General features: G+C 42.6%; 5 protein-coding genes across 5 annotated transcripts in view; 2 read left to right on the top strand and 3 right to left on the bottom strand.

Annotated features, from left to right (window-relative positions):
- The window catches only part of LOC308296273 (RNA-binding protein Musashi homolog 1-like), a gene marked incomplete at both ends in the record, with an annotated part of 340,664 nt that overhangs the window by 49,373 nt on the left and 273,489 nt on the right, over positions 1 to 17,802 (bottom strand). The gene's annotated exons all lie outside the window — the stretch shown is intronic.
- On the bottom strand, positions 10 to 4,055 carry cUnh12orf43 (chromosome Un C12orf43 homolog; the record flags this gene model as incomplete). The annotated part of the gene is made up of 6 exons (XM_080738115.1): positions 10 to 874; positions 1,472 to 1,559; positions 1,680 to 1,744; positions 1,839 to 1,937; positions 2,113 to 2,143; positions 3,941 to 4,055. 6 exons carry the CDS (start codon positions 4,053 to 4,055, stop codon positions 400 to 402), a joined length of 873 nt encoding a protein of 290 aa, XP_080594241.1. The 3' UTR covers positions 10 to 399.
- Positions 4,796 to 9,049, top strand: LOC308295044 (glycoprotein-N-acetylgalactosamine 3-beta-galactosyltransferase 1-B-like). Its single transcript, XM_080737987.1, has 4 exons — positions 4,796 to 4,870; positions 6,070 to 6,310; positions 8,377 to 8,537; positions 8,867 to 9,049. The coding sequence occupies exons 2-3, from the start codon at positions 6,079 to 6,081 to the stop codon at positions 8,457 to 8,459; spliced, it is 315 nt and encodes a 104-aa protein (XP_080594113.1). The 5' UTR covers positions 4,796 to 4,870; positions 6,070 to 6,078; the 3' UTR covers positions 8,460 to 8,537; positions 8,867 to 9,049.
- Positions 11,803 to 13,074, bottom strand: LOC308295455 (G2/mitotic-specific cyclin-B2-like; the record flags this gene model as incomplete). The annotated part of the gene is made up of 1 exon (XM_080738505.1): positions 11,803 to 13,074. One exon carries the CDS (start codon positions 13,072 to 13,074, stop codon positions 11,803 to 11,805), a length of 1,272 nt encoding a protein of 423 aa, XP_080594631.1.
- On the top strand, positions 14,794 to 17,275 carry LOC308295454 (uncharacterized protein; the record flags this gene model as incomplete). Its single annotated transcript, XM_080738504.1, has 6 exons — positions 14,794 to 14,877; positions 15,682 to 15,761; positions 16,476 to 16,668; positions 16,778 to 16,865; positions 16,967 to 17,021; positions 17,159 to 17,275. Exons 1-6 carry the CDS (start codon positions 14,820 to 14,822, stop codon positions 17,273 to 17,275), a joined length of 591 nt encoding a protein of 196 aa, XP_080594630.1. The 5' UTR covers positions 14,794 to 14,819.

Here is a 17,802-nt window from a genome sequence, read left to right as displayed (position 1 = left end):
ACTCGAACTTCTTAAAAGGTATCTCAGGAGAATGTCATAACAATTTCAACGACATTCTTAAAAAGGTCATATCTATAATTCTTTTAATCAAGTTTTACAACAACATGGAATTTCAAACAGCAGATAAGACACCTTTTGGACAGCACTTGTCTTGCCTCATGCTACTGAGACACACAGCTCCACATCACCCCAAGAATGTCGTTTCAGATTTGTGGATTAAACAAACAAAGACCAAATAATGGATTCAACTTATCACTACTACTAATCAATGATTCCCTTTTACTAATCTACCGTATGTTTCCCATCTTTTATCATTCGAACCTGAACATTTCTAACAAGCAAGGCAGCAATTCTGAACAATCCAATAACTTTACAAACAAACCAGTCCAGAACGCAATGTTAGTTCAACACCTCGACCTCTGTGTTTCCATCTGCAACTTTTTGTTTTGTTCTCTTTTTTCTCTTTTTCCGTTTTTCTTTGGGTGGTGTGTTATCCTCAGTACTCACAGTGTCTGGTAGTTGCTTCAATACTTGTCCATTCTCTCCTTGATTTGCTTCCCCTTTCTTCTTTTTCTTTCGAACATGTGCCTCCTCTTCTTTTTTGTCATTCGTTTTAATCTCTACCGCCTCCTCACTCTCTTCTCGATGCACTTTCTTTTTCTTCCTCTTCCTTTTCTTACGAACACGGGTCTCATCTTCCTCTTCTTCTGCCCGTCCATTTTCTTTCTTGTTTCTGATTGTCTCTGGATGCTGAACCTCTGTCACTGAAGATGAGGGCATGTTGGTTTGGAATGATGATGATGGTGTGGGTATGAGGTCTTTTATTGACACTGCTGCTTCCTTCAGCCTCGCCTCCATTTCACTGTCACTGTCGCTGTAAGCATCGGCAGAAATACAAGAGTTAGATTGAAAGATGCAGGGATTTTTTGTCTCTGTCCACTTAACAAGCAGAATTGGAATATTACATAAAGCAGGGGTCTTCAATGTTTTCAGGCCAAGGACCCCTTAGTCGAGAGAGAGATGAAGCAGGGACCCCCACAACCCATAGATACGATATATAGTTTCATCGTTTGACAACAAAATCATCAGTGTATTTTCGATTCATGTCAATTTGGGTTTTCAGATATTTAACCACTTGAACTGTCAATACTTCCTAAACTTGACCTTTCACTCTGCACTTGGTCTGCTCTTTTTTTACCTCTACACACCAAACCTCTTTGCCGAAAAAAGCCGATCTACAAGCTCACAGATCTGCTTGTAGATCTGCTATTTTGGCTAAAGTTCTCACTAGGATTGAAGTGGTTAATATAAAAAAGGAGGAAAGAAATCACACAAAGATTTGGAGGTCCCCCTGTAATAACTCTGAGGACCTTCTAGGGGTCCCGGTCTCCCGGACCCCCTGTTGAAGACCCCTGATATAAAGAATATGACCACAAAGGCATCAACTATTTGCTATAAGAAGGCAAATAACCTTGAGCTGGGAACGGGCCGGCGTCTCACAGGAGGTGGAGGTTCGGTGACAGCCTGCCCAGGCACTGATGTCGTAAACAGGCGAAATCCTGTCCGAAAACACATCGAGAAGAATCAAGAACTTGAAGTGGTCACAGACACATATTTGTACTATACTAGTATTCTGGAAGGCATAACCCAAACCCACACAGGCCCATTCCCTATTGTACCTTCATCATCATCACATGTTGGTAATTCTGCACACAAGGTTCCAGCTGGAATCTCTGAAATGCAACTGATGATGGAAATTGCAGGTTATAAACATTGTTAATAATAAAAAAGAACTGATGTTTTTATTCAAATGAAATACCGGTACTTTAAATTTTCACCTGTCAAGAAAATGTCCCAACTTCTTGGCAACATGTGTACGGAACTCTGGGGTCACTTGGAGCTCATTGCCATCATGGTCATGGTCAGATACAATTACACTGTTTTTACAGGAACATAACATTATATGAGTAGCTACAGCTATACAATATAATATAATATAATATAACATAACATAACATAACATAACATAACATAACATAATATAATATAATATAATATAATATAATATATAATGTTTAAATGAAAGGTTTTGCACATGATAAATTAACTTACCGTTGAGATTGTTTCCCAGTGATTTCCCCATCTATAAAAAGAAAAGTGCACAGTGCAGGTGTGAGTGAATGCATGTATACGTTTTGCAGGTAGCCCCGATCAGGACCAAACTGAAGGGTACAGTGTTGAGTGAAGAGTTGTCCTGTTTCTAGTAATCAGTGACCGCCACCACCGCCTTTATGATATTTCAAAAGACAACATCCAATTGTACCTTCCACTACATTTACAAAAAAAAAAAACTAAACCAAAACACTGTTTTCATGAACTGCTTTGATTGATTGATTGATTGAAGACTTTATTAGAAGTTTGCATAGGAAAAGGTACAGTTTCATGACGGTACAGTTCACTGGTACAAGGTCTACTAAAAGGAGATCCATGAAAAGACTAAGCTTATTTCCACTGGAAACCATTGAAGTATCTCATATAACATTGAATGACAGACAAATAGAACACAGTACTATGCAGTAGATATGTAAAGAAAAAGAAAAAAGAAAACAGTAAGTCTAAATAAACAGTATATACAAAGAAGGGGCAGGGGAGGGTAGGGTTGGGCTAGGTTAGTTTTTTACCAGTTGTGAATGGCTGCTGCCTGTAAGTGATTCTTCAGGGCAATTTTAAAGGATGCTAGTGATCCACACTCCTTTATGACCTTCGGTAAGGCTTTCCACATTTTGGTGGTATAGCAGAAAAAGGAGTTTGACCCTTTGTTGGTTTTGACTCTGGGTTGAAAGTGATCTGTGGCGCTGCCTCTGGTGTTGTAATTATGGACATCCTTAATGTTTATAAAGTATTTTGACAGGTACTTGGGTATCATAGTGGTGTAGTGTATCTTGTACACCAGGCCCATTGCAAGTTGCTGTACTCTGTCATCTACTCTGAGCCACCCCACTCTTAACTGGTGAGTAGCGGTGAGGTGAGTCTGATAGGGAAGGTGAAGTAGGACCCTAATTCGTTTATTTTGGGCTGTTTGGAGTTTAGTTTTTAGGGCTTGTGGGGCGTCACGATACCATACGTGGACTCCGTAGTCAAAGAGGGGCTGGATTATTGCACCAGCTATGGTCTTCAGTGTGTTGAAATTGACCATTGGGGCGATCCTCTGTAGGAAACGAGTCCGTTGGTTGATTTTATTTATTACTTTAGAAGTCATCTTTTCACTGGAAAGATTAGCTTCAAGGATACATCCTAAGTAAGAGATTTCGTTTTTTCGTGTTATGACCTTGTCACCCACTTTGATTGTGAAGTTATCGACTTTTTTGAGGTTATGATTTGATCCAAAGAGGATGGACTCAGTTTTTTCCCAGATGAATTGATAATTTGTTGTCATTAAGCCATGTGCAGATCTTACTTAGTTCAGAGTTAAGTGTCTTTTCAACCTGCAAGTGGTCCTTGCCCGAGACTAGGAGAGCCGAGTCATCCGCGAACAGGAACAGGTTGCAGTCACAAGCAGATGCCATGTCGTTCACATATATTAGGAACAACAGAGGTCCCAGTATGCTACCTTGAGGAACACCACAGCTTACTGGGAGGGGGGGGGGACAGGGTACCGTTAATCTCCACCACCTGTTCCCTCCCCACCAGGTAAGATTGCATCCAACTCACTGCTGCGCTGTCAAGACCGATGGCTTTTAGTTTCTCAATCAGAATAGAATGATTTACGGTGTCAAATGCCTTCTGGAGGTCCATCATGACCATGCCGCTATATTTGCCGTCATCCGCTTCGCGTTTGATTTGGTCAGTCAAATACTGATAGAGAGAGAGAGAGGAGGTAGTACATACATTGCTGCTATTAGGTTACTGTCGTTGTAGTTTAAAAATGAAAACGTCTTACCTTTCATTTTAGCAGCTTGCGTGTCCCAAACAGCTTCCTTAAATTTGTCAAGATCTTCATCTTCACTACTACTGGATTCTTCAGCAACAACCACCTTCGCAGCGGACGCCGCCATGCCTGGAAACATGTGCTGTTGTTTCCTTTGTGAGTGAAGGATTGTGGGAAATGAAGTGTAGCACAGTTGGTTGGTTCTCTTCTCCGCTAGTCTGGGATCACTTCACTTTTCGGGTTTGTAACCGGTCTGGAGCGGAAACCCCAAAACGTCACGATGTAGTACTCAAAGGACTACAATTTGCCGGAAAGATCAAACCGGATTCAGTTTTAACCCAAAATATTCCCCTGCGCTCAAGGACATACTTTTAGGGCCTACCTAATAAACTCCGCGATGCGGAGTAGTTTTGCTTTTGAAAAATTAGTTTGGTATATGCATGTTTTAGTCCAACTTTTAGCGACCGGCAAGACCACACTAGGCTACTCGAGCATTATAATAGGGATTGGGGAAACAAACGGTGGGAACCGAATCAAAGCGACGCCGCTTCTTCTAGTGGTTTCCGCGCTTTAGGCGGAAACCAAACGGTCTGTTGTGAACGAACACCAGGCTCTCTCCCGGGAGAAAGCCTGGTAGGCGAGGTTACTTCTCCGCTCCTACATCTATCGTCATGTGTTTGTTGACAATGGCTTGGCTCAGTGGGTTCAGCTAAAACAGGTGCTCTCTCCTCTCCTCTTGCTTCTTTTTTGGCCGAGGTGCAGAGTTTTGGATGAGCTCTGCAATATATCATCTAATCTATGTTATCTGTTAACTGTTAACAGTTTCTCAGGGTCTTGTGTTGGCTGTGTGAGAAGGAAGGAGAAAATCCCAGACCTCATCTGACAGAGACTGCAGCAGGTTTTGACAACACTGTCTGGAAAACCGTCAGAGGTTTTAAAAATGTGAGTCTACTGCACTCAACATGCAGAACCAAACAAGTATATGGGGTATATACCAGGCATTTTGCACATTGACCTCTTGACATCAATGGTGAACAGTTAATAGAGGTCAAATGAAGAGGCTGTTTTTGCTATGGACCTAAATGTTATCCTATATCTTGAATAAGTCACAATAGAATGAATACATTACATGGAAGTGTTTTTTTTTTTCAGGCTGAGCTGTTCTTTTGTGCTTGTAGTTGAAGAATGCATGGTGTGCTATTCTCTATAGCCCCCCATGTCTAACTAAACTCCAGGCCATGACATAATACAAACATTATTTGTGGATACAAATTCATCATTTAGACAAATAGTAGTTTTCAACTTTTATTTGACCTAGACCAAAAAGGTAAATCATTGATCTTCATTGTATATACTACAAATTTGTTTTGGATTTGAATTAATTAAGAGCAGCAACCTAATGTCTTGATGATAAATTCACCATTTAAACAGTAAGCTATATAATGGTAACTGTCTGGTCAATCTAGTAGTGGTTGTTTCAGTTTCCTGTTCTGAAGTATTGACCATAAACAATCAGATTCTCTGTGTGAACAGATATCCACCATGGTAAGACAGTACCATCTAGTGTTAAAATCAGTGTACTACAGCTACAGCTCATCATCAGTTGAGAAGGGGTATCTGCACACATGGAAATGGTTGTGACGAATGGAGTGACGCCACTAGCATTATTCACATTTATGCTAAACATTGTCCTGTCCTACATGCAGAGTGCACCTAAACCTATTGCTTTGTAAATGGACTACTATTACTATGTTGTATAAAAGAATGTGTACCTATTGAAAAGGACTTTATTATGTACAGATACTTGGACATAGGGCGTATAATGACAAGATGTGTCAGGCCACATTCAATGCAATTCTTTTTGCAGATCAATTTATTCTTCGGTGATCTACATTATATAACTCCGATTCTAGGTCATAGGCCATAGAATGTTTTCATCCATTTAGAGCACCTGCTAAATGTACACATGAAAGCAAATATCCTTTTTACATGAATACTATTGCTAAACACTAAAATAAGGCATCATTATTGGTGTGGAGTATAGCAAAACCACAGTCACTGTCGAATCTCTGCAGCAAAATCCTTTCCTTCTGGGATGTTTCACTGCTAAAGAAATGGTCTTTTATCCACAATTTCTATAGTGGTCCAGCATGAAGGCCTTGGGATCCAAGTTCTTCTTTTACGTGGGTTTCCTGACCTTCCTCGTGGGGACCATCACACTCTACGTGTTCCTGCAGCAGCTGTGGTTCGAGAGGAGCTTTTCGGCACATCTGTCCAGTGGCCTGAACATTGCGCTCATTCAACATGAACTGGAGGAAGACGGGAAGAACTGGAAAAAGGAGAGATCTGCACTGTTCAACCTGAACCACCCTCACCACAAAGGTACACAGATAATGGCAGTTGTTCCATTACTTTGTAACTTTGGGCAGTATGTTGCTACTTGCTTGAGCATATAAAGGCACACAGCACTGTGTCACTATAAACCACCTGGTTGCAATGCAGTAAACTTGTCGCGCAAACTTCCTTGTAAGATCTTAGATCAGAGGCAGTCAGAGCATATCCTGGTCAAATGATTGGTTTAACCTCTTTCAAATGACCAGAATTATGATCCTTTTGAAGTTGACTGGACTCCATTGTTTCTTCCATCTGTATGACTAGTCATGTGTAATATCCCTGTATTAATATCAGGGATATCTGTGTCACTGAAGTATTGTAGCACAGTGTAGCCCAATGCCTTAATCCTCATTTCATATGTAGGGCTGCACGCTCTACAATTAAAGCATAACCTAAATCCTTGTTTTAGATCTTAAATAATATAACTATGAAATTCAAACATTTTGTCATTGTTTCAACTATCCCTTGTCTTCTCACCATTACACACAGATTAGTGTGCAGTGAACAGTGAAGCAAGAAAACGTCAGTAAAGGCAAATTACAGTTTAGTATCAAGTACTGCATCGGGTGAATTGGTCATATAAATGCTGCATATTTAAAATGTATTAATGACATAAAATAATTAAATCCAGTTACAGCTCTAAACTGCTGTGTATGCTCCCGCTTCCTGCCTTGCAAAGTGTGGGTGTCTGAGCAAAACACAAGAATTAAACATGGAAACTAGTTGGTTTCTCTCATGCTTTGGTTTGTACGAGGTGTCTAGATAGAAACAGAGCACTGGCAAATCTAATAAATTCCATAAATATGAAGAAAATAAATGTTTAAGAATTAGTGAAAATAACTGATCTACAAGCTCACAACACTGCGACACGTGTGAGGTTGTAGCGTTGTGAGCTTGTAGATCAGCTATTTTCTCTAGTTTGGGTCCCGGGCAAACGTCTAATTTCTCTTTTGGTTCTCAAGCTAAAACGTTTGGGAACCACTGTACTAAAGGTATGTGTTACTAACTACTGTATGTGTGTAACTGTATATATTGTAACGACCCAGCAAGAGATCAGGCCGTAACTCGCTCCGCCGAGCGGGCTAGCCTTCTTGGGGCAGCGGGTTGCTTCCTCGTCTGCTGAGTGGGGGGCTGGGGTTCGCGTCCCGGTTGGAGCGAGCTGCCTCACTCAGTCTGCTAAACGTTACATTGGTGTCAGACGGGCGGACCCGTGGAGCGTGCCCTCGCGTGAGGGACGTGAGGGACCGGCCGTGTGCAGTGAAGCGTGAAGCGCGAGGGCGCGCTTCTGTGAGGAGGGGGTAGTGTAACGACCCAGCAAGAGATCAGGCCGTAACTCGCTCCGCCAAGCGGGGCTAGCCTTCTTGGGGCAGCGGGTTGCTTCCTCGTCTGCTGAATGGGGGGCTGGGGTTCGCGTCCCGGTTGGAGCGAGCTGCCTCACTCAGTCTGCTAAACGTTACATTTGGTGTCAGACGGGCGGACCCGTGGAGCGTGCCCTCGCGTGAGGGACGTGAGGGACCGGCCGTGTGCAGTGAAGCGTGAAGCGCGAGGGCGCGCTTCTGTGAGGAGGGGGTAGTGTAACGACCCAGCAAGAGATCAGGCCGTAACTCGCTCCGCCAAGCGGGCTAGCCTTCTTGGGGCAGCGGGTTGCTTCCTCGTCTGCTGAGTGGGGGGCTGGGGTTCGCGTCCCGGTTGGAGCGAGCTGCCTCACTCAGTCTGCTAAACGTTACATTGGTGTCAGACAGGCGGACCCGTGGAGCGTGCCCTCGCGTGAGGGACGTGAGGGACCGGCCGTGTGCAGTGAAGCGTGAAGCGCGAGGGCGCGCTTCTGTGAGGAGGGGGTAGTGTAACGACCCAGCAAGAGATCAGGCCGTAACTCGCTCCGCCAAGCGGGCTAGCCTTCTTGGGGCAGCGGGTTGCTTCCTCGTCTGCTGAGTGGGGGGCTGGGGTTCGCGTCCCGGTTGGAGCGAGCTGCCTCACTCAGTCTGCTAAACGTTACAATATGCAGCAATGGTATTGCCACAAAATACATTTTAATTCAATCATTCTCTTGCCAGGTGAAGATAGCCGCATGGCAGAGGGGTTGTACAAAAAGGTGTGCATTCTTTGCTGCTTAATGACCGGGCCCAGCAACTTGTAGAAGAAGGCTCGGCACGTGAAGGCTACCTGGAGTCGACACTGCAACGTTGTCGTGTTCATGAGCTCATCTCAGACAAAGGCAAGTCCAGCTAAACAGTATAATAATAAATAAATAAATAATCTGTAAATTGAAACTACATAAACCATAGACTGCCGGTATCTCTTTCAACCTTTTGTTGAATTGGAGATCAAAAGAATTATAATCTTTTGGTACATAGAAAACCTGTGTTCAAATGGAGCCAATGTAGTTACGGTATTTAGTCACAAGCTCTTGTGAACAAAGAATATCTCAAATGAATATAGTGCCTTTCTACTTACAGAAGTTTTGGTCATAAAAGGTTTCCACCCGACAGTGATGACACAAGAATCTTACCAACATGTAACGTTTCCCTGTGTTTTGTCTTTCAGGGCATCGTCCGTGTTCCAGCTCCCTGCCAGTACGCCTGGATGACCACCTCTTCTACCTTTAACCCTGATGTTGTTCAGTTTGACACTACCAGCCTTAAACCTGTCCTGTGAGCCCAGAAGACACTGCTGTGGCCTGCCTTCCGGCAGTCATTTTTGACGTTGTATATCTATTTTGTTCATTATTGATGGTATGTCAACATCATTTTGGGGGTCCTTCACATGAAAAGGTTTGAGAACCACTGACATAGTAGTCTCTCAAGAATAGACTAACTGAGCTCCAGTTAAGTGAAAAGGACCTTTTCTTTGACGATGGCTGGCCAGATTGCTGACATAGAAACATAGGGTTTTTCAAAAGATCTTAGAAGGATTCAAAAGACACTTATAGAATCGGGTCAAAATTCAAATTTTCACGATTTTTCAAAAATAGCAGATCTACAAGCTCGCAGCGCGGCACTCGGTGCCGCGCTGTGAGCTTGTATATCTGCTATTTTTTTATATTTAAAGCATAAAATATTGCGTCATAATGTGTTCAGGCCTAAATGGGTTAAAATTAGAAATGCACCCCGTCGAGGTAGCAACTTGCACCTAGCGCACAAGTAGGCCATGCACACAAGTAGGCCATACAGTATATGGCCTTCTTGTGCGCAAGCAGAGCGTGCCATGAGGTGTGCGCTGCAATGGCGATGCCAAAGACATCACCACTGGCATCACCAGGAATACTGGTCCCTCATTGTGATGACGTTGCCAGAGATGCTGGTCCCTGATTGAGCTACGGTCTTAAACAAGAGAGGACACCGACATACATGCTGTACATACCCAGCCAATCGCAGTACTTGCTTGCGCAAGTAATTAACTGATCAACCAATATGCCCAATTCCAAAATATGGGCATATACTGATGACATAAGGGATCTCCTTGTACAGGCATATATGTATAAATAAAAATAAAATACAATGTAATGTACAGTACAAGTGCAACTAATGTACCGGTATATGTTTTGTCTGTTTACCTCCTCACTTTTCACCTTGTCAGAAAGTAGAACTGCCAGCGCCATTGCTACAGCATGATAAGTTACACCTCAAAAGTTGAATGTAGTATGAAGAAGTCTTCTTTTTAAAGAGGCGGTGCCATAGTTTTTAACTTTTTCTATGTCTATGGCACCCCGGCCGTCTTTAATAAATAATGACACATATAAAGACTGAATTGTATTGAATGTTCTGGTGATCACTTTGGCTGCAGAACTTTGGATGAGCAGGAGTCTTAAACTGTTTTTTATTTTAGATCATCTAGAAAAGAGGGCATTACAGTAATCTAACCTGTTGAAGGCATGTACCAGATTATCAGAATCTGATTGAGACATACGCACTTACCTTTGATATATTAATGGTCAAATTCTGTGATGCAACTGATATGTTTTTTGATGATGCCAAGTAGGAAACGATACCCACGCCCCCCTTAAACCTGATCATTATCTCCTCCCCCCATTACTTTACCTATTATAATTCAAATTTCTCTATTCCATCCCAATAAATGAAACACCCACTTTTTGTTTTGTTTTGATATTTGATAAGAATCTTCCCCCTACTATTCTGTACCTCATAGTGTTTGGCCAAATGATGGACACTACCTCATAATAGGCCTACTGTACCTTGTGATATTATGTAAATAATGGAGAAAGGAAACCCAAATGAAAGTTGTTTCTGTACCTTTGGCTATAGTTGGCGTGTTTTTTCCCCATAAAAGACTTGATCAGTGAAATTCATATCAGTGAAACATATTTTCATCCCCACTAGATTATCTTCATAATTGAACCTTTAACACCATGTATGTATGATCATTGATGAGGCATATTCTTATTCCTTGACCTGTACTGATCCTGCAGAGGAAGTTCATTTGTCAGGTTTGGTTCCGTTATAGAGTATTTCTTTATAGGCCATTTTGTTTTCACAGAATATTTCCACAGACCATTTCTTGCATGAAACTCTGCAGAGGAATAGACTACGTAGGCTAGCTGTGTGTGCAATGCTTCCCTTTCCACTGAACAACACTGGCAGTGTCACAACTCTGACTCACTGACTCAAAAGCTTGAGCCCTGCAAATTGAGAAAGTATGAATTGTCAGCTGCACATATGACGTTGCACTGTGACATACTGTACATATTTACCAATGATGGCTGCGAATGGAATTATTGCATACTTTTACTCTTTAGGCATAGGGAATGTGTTCATGATGACAATTATGTGAATTATTACCAAAATACAGTATATATACAAATTAGCATGTAATGAATTTTGACATATTATTGACTTGACTCGTACATTTTTCCTTAGTTGCAAGTGAATCCATTGCTTGATTTGTTTCAGTGATTTAGAGTTGCATGAGAGTGACAGTCTGTGTGTTCTATGTATGTTATGAGGAGGATCCCTTATAATTTAAATAAACAAGCATCCCAATCTCTCAATTAATATTGGTATAAAACACAGTTGCTGACAATCTCCTCCATTCCATAACCTCGTTTTGTCATTCAAAAACATTTAACAAGTCTAGCTTTATAAATAAATAATAATCCCAGCAGAAACCCATGTGAGTAATGAACAGACTGAAAAGAAAATGTATTTAGTCATTTAACCCAGACATAAGTCTCAGGTGTGGATAGATGGCACTTTAGACATTATTAATCAAGTCACACCATTTAGAGCAAAGTGTCAGAAGAAAAACCCTTGGTAAATAGAAACTGAAAAGGCTGCATAAACAATAACACGTTTTAATGATTTAATGAATGCATATTGAATATATATATACACATGAATGAATGAATAATTTAATATGAATAGACATGGATATTTACAGAATTTACACAGATATTTACAAATGAGACCACAATATGTACAACAGACATTTACAAATGAGACCACTATGTCAACAACACAGCATCACTATTGCACATCAGGGGAGATGTCCAGCAGAAGCAGCAGCCAGGTTCTTAACACAGCAGGCGACTGCAGCTCAGGAATGTGGGCAATGTTCATCAACGTGCTCTGTGAGTATTTGTTCCTCACAGTCTGGAACGATGTCTTCCCCTCGTTGACAACAACTAAGATATGGGCAATGTGCTGCACGATTGGCTTTAGGTGAGCCTCGTCGTATCTCGTGTAGTACTGCTCTGTAGGAGTCCACGGCAGGCCATCCAGCAGCAGCTGGGAGAGGCAGAGGGAGGCAGCAGCGATCTCAGAGGGCCGGTAGTGAACCATATTGTAGTCAAGGAGAGTCAACTCCATCAGATACTTGGCCAGCGTGTGTCCCTCCACAGTACAGTCTGCAGCCTTGGAAGCTCTCCTGAGGAAGTGCAACGGCAGCGGGCGTCCCAGGTCAAAGTTGAGGGACCTCAACATGATCCGCTCCGTCTGTTTAATCTGAGCGGTTGTGTAGGTGTTGCCGGTGATGTTAGCAAAGTCCTGTACCCCTGGGGCAGCAATACTCCGGGTCTCCTCGTACTTTGAGGCCAGCAGCATCGCAGTGACACCGACAAGCTGGAGCTTCTCTCGTGAAACAGGCTGAACTTGCAGAAAACGATCCAAGATAGCAACTGTGAGATACAGCGTTTCCTGCAGCAGCTGGAATGTGTAATGAACCGTGATCAGCCAGTTGATTAGGATAGCTCGCATGCGTGGCGTTATTTTGTAGCCCGTCATGTAGCCGGGTCGCACAGCCTGCTGTACCTCGAGCTCCATTAGATGTGCATAAATGTCTTTGACATAATCAGAACATAGCTCAGGCATGTCCGAGTCCCCTGCATCAATGTCTGGAACAGTCAAAGGAGCGACTCGAGGAGGGGCCTCAACTCTGTCCGGCTTTGACTGGGTAACAGCGGTCACTTTCAGGAGCTTTGCGGTGGTGTCATCTCCAGTCTCGCATTTTAGTGTGTCTACGTCGCAGGTGGCTAACCTCTTTCTTCTCCTAGGCGTGCCTTGGACTGTCTCCCACTGTGGCAGCTTGCCCTTCGACAGTCCTGACGGGATGTTGACGCAGTGTGCAGGCAGTGCAGCCAGTCTCATCCTCGAATTGTCCCAGACCTCTGGGAGGACTCTGATGTGACCCACACAAGCGCCGCCGCCAACGGTCAGTTGTTGTGGTCTGTTTTCCTTGTCGTCGTCGTTAGCCGCCTTGTTGTTGCTGGCAATGTAGGAACGCTCTGCATGTGCAGCCATGTTGTCCAAAATAACGTTGAACTCCACGAAGACTGTTAATCAGAGTTCTCTAGCAGTCCTTCTTTGTATCGCCTCTAGGGGGAGAAAATGACCGTCAAAATGAAGTGTCGTCAATGAATTCTAAAAAGCTGCAGTAAGTGAAGTTGTGAAGCTGCTGAAAGGCAGTGGTGATCCAGTGAAGTAGTCTCGATGCTCCTCCAACACTGAATGACGATCAGCTTAAAATTAAAACTCCGTTTATTTATACCCGACGCGCATTGGCCGTTTCAAAAAACGCGCGTCCGCCTATGAGCGCGTCGCGCGTGAAGCCGCAGGCAAACGCTCGTCCAATGAGCGCGTCGTCCGTGTTGGCACGTCAGCAACAGGAATATTTGACACGCCTACCCAGCTGATGCTAAGCTAACCGTTAACAGATGCTAACCATAGATGCTAACAGAGCTAACCGCTACTCCCGCTACACAATTACTGGCAGATCTGGTGTTGGTCTTTGCACAGGTGTGTGGTAGAATACTCTATTACTGGATCCGACGGTAAGGATCCATTTGCATGGTTCCATTTGAGTACTCTATGTGAAATAAATGATTTTACATTATTAGTCTCTGTTTGTTTTTTTTATTTTTCGCCTAACCATAGGCCTATCTACTGCATAGTAGTAGCCTACTGTGTTCTATCCGTCTGTCATTCAATGTTATATGAGATACTTCAATGGTTTCCTGTGTAAATAAGCCAAGTGCTTAATTCCTAGGATGTCTTTTTAGTTGACCTTGTACTAGTGAACTGTACCGTCATGAAACTACTTTTTTCTATGCAAACTTCTAATAAAGTCTTCAATCAATCAAACATTGTAGATTGGTGTCCCAGTGCCAGAGAAAACGTTTATCAAGGGGATCAGTGGTCTAGTGCAGTGGTGTTCAACCTGACGACGGCACCCCCAAATCGTGTTGGGGACTTGGGGGTCCTCAGTTGATTAACTCAATGTGCAACGTTGTTTTCTCACTCAACAGTAAACAAGAGGGTACATGCACATTTCTAAAATGACAATTGAAGGACTTGACAAATTAAAAACCCGCCAAATTGTCAAATATTAGAGGCAGAAATTGTGAAAATAGCTGATCTACACATAACTTGAGTTCAATAATATTGTTTTGTATTTGTCACATTCTTAAAACAAACAAAAAAAATGATTTTAGTAAATTTACCCCCATTGATTCTGGATGGGGACCCAAAACTTCATTCGGGTCCCCATCCGGAATCAATGGGGGTACATTTATTGTAATCAAATTATTGTCTTAGGAATCCGATAAAAAACTAGAAATATTATTGAACTCAAGTATCCATGGCATGAGTAATCAATAGAAAAACGTCATTTTGTGGGTGCACTACTCCTTTAAGAACTCCAAAAAAGAAACAACAGACAACACCACAATTATCCAAACAAAACAAAAAGCACACTTAAAAAAACTCAAGTTCCAAAGGCTCACTTTCCTGTCTGTCTCAACCTGCAAATGAACTGCTCAAAAAAATAGGGCTACAGCAAAGTTTATGGGGAATACATGCTTGGCTAATGGTTCTTGGCAAGGCACTGGAACTGTGGCACTGTAGCGCCTCACTGTGGCATAACCCTGTACAGCACCAGTAAACACAGAACAGCACATATTCACAGAACTGAGGAAATATCTCACATTGTCATTTAACACCCTCTCCTCTCCTCTCTACTAGACTGACTGTGCTGATTGAAGTTGGCCATGTGGGGTCCTGCCTTGATGAAAGTCATCATCATATCCATGGTGATTGGCACAAAAGGTAATATCTTCTTTTTGTGATATACAACACACAAACGCACGCGCACACACACTCACACACATATTTTCTCAGCAATCCTCCTCTGGTCATTACATTTACTGTAGGTTCCTTCTAGAATGTATGTTCTTTACAAATTTATTTTCGTCGCCGAATGCTCATCAAAGTTACAGGTATGAATTAAATATTGTTAATTAAATAACTTCACATTGTACAAATGTAACCACATTTACTCATTTAGAACATGACTTTTAGGGTTTTGGATCTCTGGTCAAAACCCCCTTGTTTAGAGAAAATAAAGCACATTGTTGTATGTGTGTTTGCTGTTCCACTAGGCCTGGCCCAGCCCCAAATCACCGGCAAAACCACCATGATGGAAGGAGAGACCCTGACATTGAGCTGTGATGCTGAGAGTGACCCTCCCTCTGTCGTGGTATGGGCTGAAGGATCTTCTCACATCCCTTTGGTGACCGGAACGCAGAGCACAACCCTCACCATCACAAACGTGACAACAGACCATTCTGGGCGATATCGCTGCACCGCTCATAACATCACCAACAGCCTGACGTCTGTTGCTGATGTGACAGTGATGAACAAATGTACCGGTAAGTATCTGTTTTGAGGGAATTGTGGACAGTTTCTTCATTAACAATGTGTATCATAGCTTAATCACAGCGATAACTCTGAAGATTGTACACATGTAACCAAATGAACCCATTTGAAACAATACTGGTTGTGTTCTGGACCCTTGGTCAGAAGCCACTTGTTTAGAGAAAAGACAACAAATTGTTGCATGTGTGTTTACAGTCATGGAGTCCCTGGAGCCACCTGTGATCAGTGGCCAAACTACAGTGGAAGGAGGACACACCCTGAACCTGACCTGTCAGGTGAGGAAGAAATAATATTCTGTTATTGTAACGTTATTATGATTGGTTATGTGACATTATATACAGTACATTATGTGGTTAATCTCTGTGCCCTATCATACATTATAGATCACAATGTTAGAGCAGGCGCCTTCAACAGGGGGTCCCGGACCCCTAGGGGGTCCTCCAAAACTGAGTGATAGAACCTTTTTCCCCCTTTTTTTATATTAAACTATATTGAACTCTATAGTGTCCATATTCTGAGAACTTTAGCCAAAAATAGCCGATCTACAAGCTCACAATGCCTTGGTGTAGAGGGAAAAAAGACAACACTAAGTACAGAGTGAAAGGTCAAAGGTTTATTAAGTATTGACGTTTCCAGTGGTTAAATATCTGAAAACACAAATTGACATGAATCCAAAATACACTGATGATCATGCTGTCAAACATTGAAACTATATGGAATATATGAACAGGTTGTGGGGGTAGCTGCTTCATCTCTCTCTCAACTAAGGGGTCCTTGGCCTGAAAATGTTGAAGACCCCTATGTTAGAGCCAAGATGGTCTCTCCTAGGCCTGATAACGAGGCCTATTGTTTACGGCTTGTCCTTGTAACATAACTACTATGGTCAGATAGCTTGTGCTCATGGCAGAATGTAACATCTCCCCTGTTCACTCATGTGTTAAAGCACCTTTATTTATTATTACTGATCGATCACGATTTCCACCACTCAGGCTCAGAGCTCCTCTCCCTCTTTCGTGACTTGGACCCAAGCAGGATATGACATTGTGCTGGGGAATGGAACGCAGACCGCCATCCTGGAAATCCCCTCTGTGACAGGAGAGCATTCTGGACGCTACAGGTGTACTGCGAAACATGGCAAAAAGACGCTGAGCTCTTTTGCTGATGTCACTGTGATCGAGAAATGTGAGTACTGATCTGCTGGGAATTGTGACCAGTTTGTTTCATTAGACTTTACTGTAGCTTAATCACTGATCACTGAGCGACAAATGTTCTGTCATCCGTCTCGATCCAGTTCCAGAAAAGGAATTTTTCTTCAAATTGATGTCCCTGCTTGTTGTCTGGGCTCTGATCTACTTTGGTTTGGCAGTGATAATTCGCAGGTGCAGTGTTTCAATTTATATTCTTATGGAGACATATTATCCGTGTTTGTTAATCTTTTGTCTCTAAACAACGGTCGATTTCCTTTACTCTCTCTACTCAGGCTCACAGAGAAGAAGACGTACCAGGCTGTGACCGTGGAGATGGTGTCTCAGCAGGTAATGTTTCTGAATTCTCCTTACTATGCTTTGAAAACAGTAAGCTTGTTGACTTTCACCAAAGACATGTCTTAGAAGAAAGGGTTTGTCATCTTTATGACTGACTTGCTCATATCAATGTCACATTGTTCTCCCAGACTGGAGGAGGACAAGGCGTAGATGGAGATCCACCGATGGACCTCTGGAGGGAGATGGGAGATGGTGAGACCGGCCCAGAAGGTGTCGTTCCGGTTTCTGCAACCCCTCCCGTCTGAGCAGGATTTTACAAGCAAAAGCCCAGAAGTTGACCACTGCAAATCCCTTTATTCAGCTGTGTTGGCACAGAGCATGAAGGACACAATTGGCTTTTTGGGGCTTTTTGATCCACATTGTTCAATCCTACCCCTCCCGTTAAACAGCCCCGCTGAGCCCCCTTAACGGTAAATGAATGGATTAGAAGCCTGACTTTGCCTTGTATGATTGACTGAACATTTTTGTTTACAGCTTGTAAAAATATGAAGAAAGATATTTGTAATTTGAGTCTGCTGTCCTGCTTAATATCCTAAATGTTCTTCCCTTACTTAAAGGTGATTTCACACTCTCAGTTTTGGCTAATATTCTGGAAGGTAAATTTATAGTGGTTTTCAATGTGGTTTTAGAAATGGTCAGAGCTGCTGTGTTTGTGACTGACCTCATTGGTGCCTCGTGATTTGTTTTGGGTTTGACTATGGTCATGTTCCATGGTTATTTTAACAATATTTCATTCAGTATTTGACAGCTCAAAAAATTTACAGGTAAATAC

Source organism: Nannobrachium achirus, assembly GCF_963921795.1.
Source record: "Nannobrachium achirus genome assembly, chromosome: 12".
NCBI classification, from domain to species: Eukaryota; Metazoa; Chordata; class Actinopteri; order Myctophiformes; family Myctophidae; genus Nannobrachium; species Nannobrachium achirus.
This window is presented reverse-complemented; position numbering and strand designations above follow the sequence as displayed.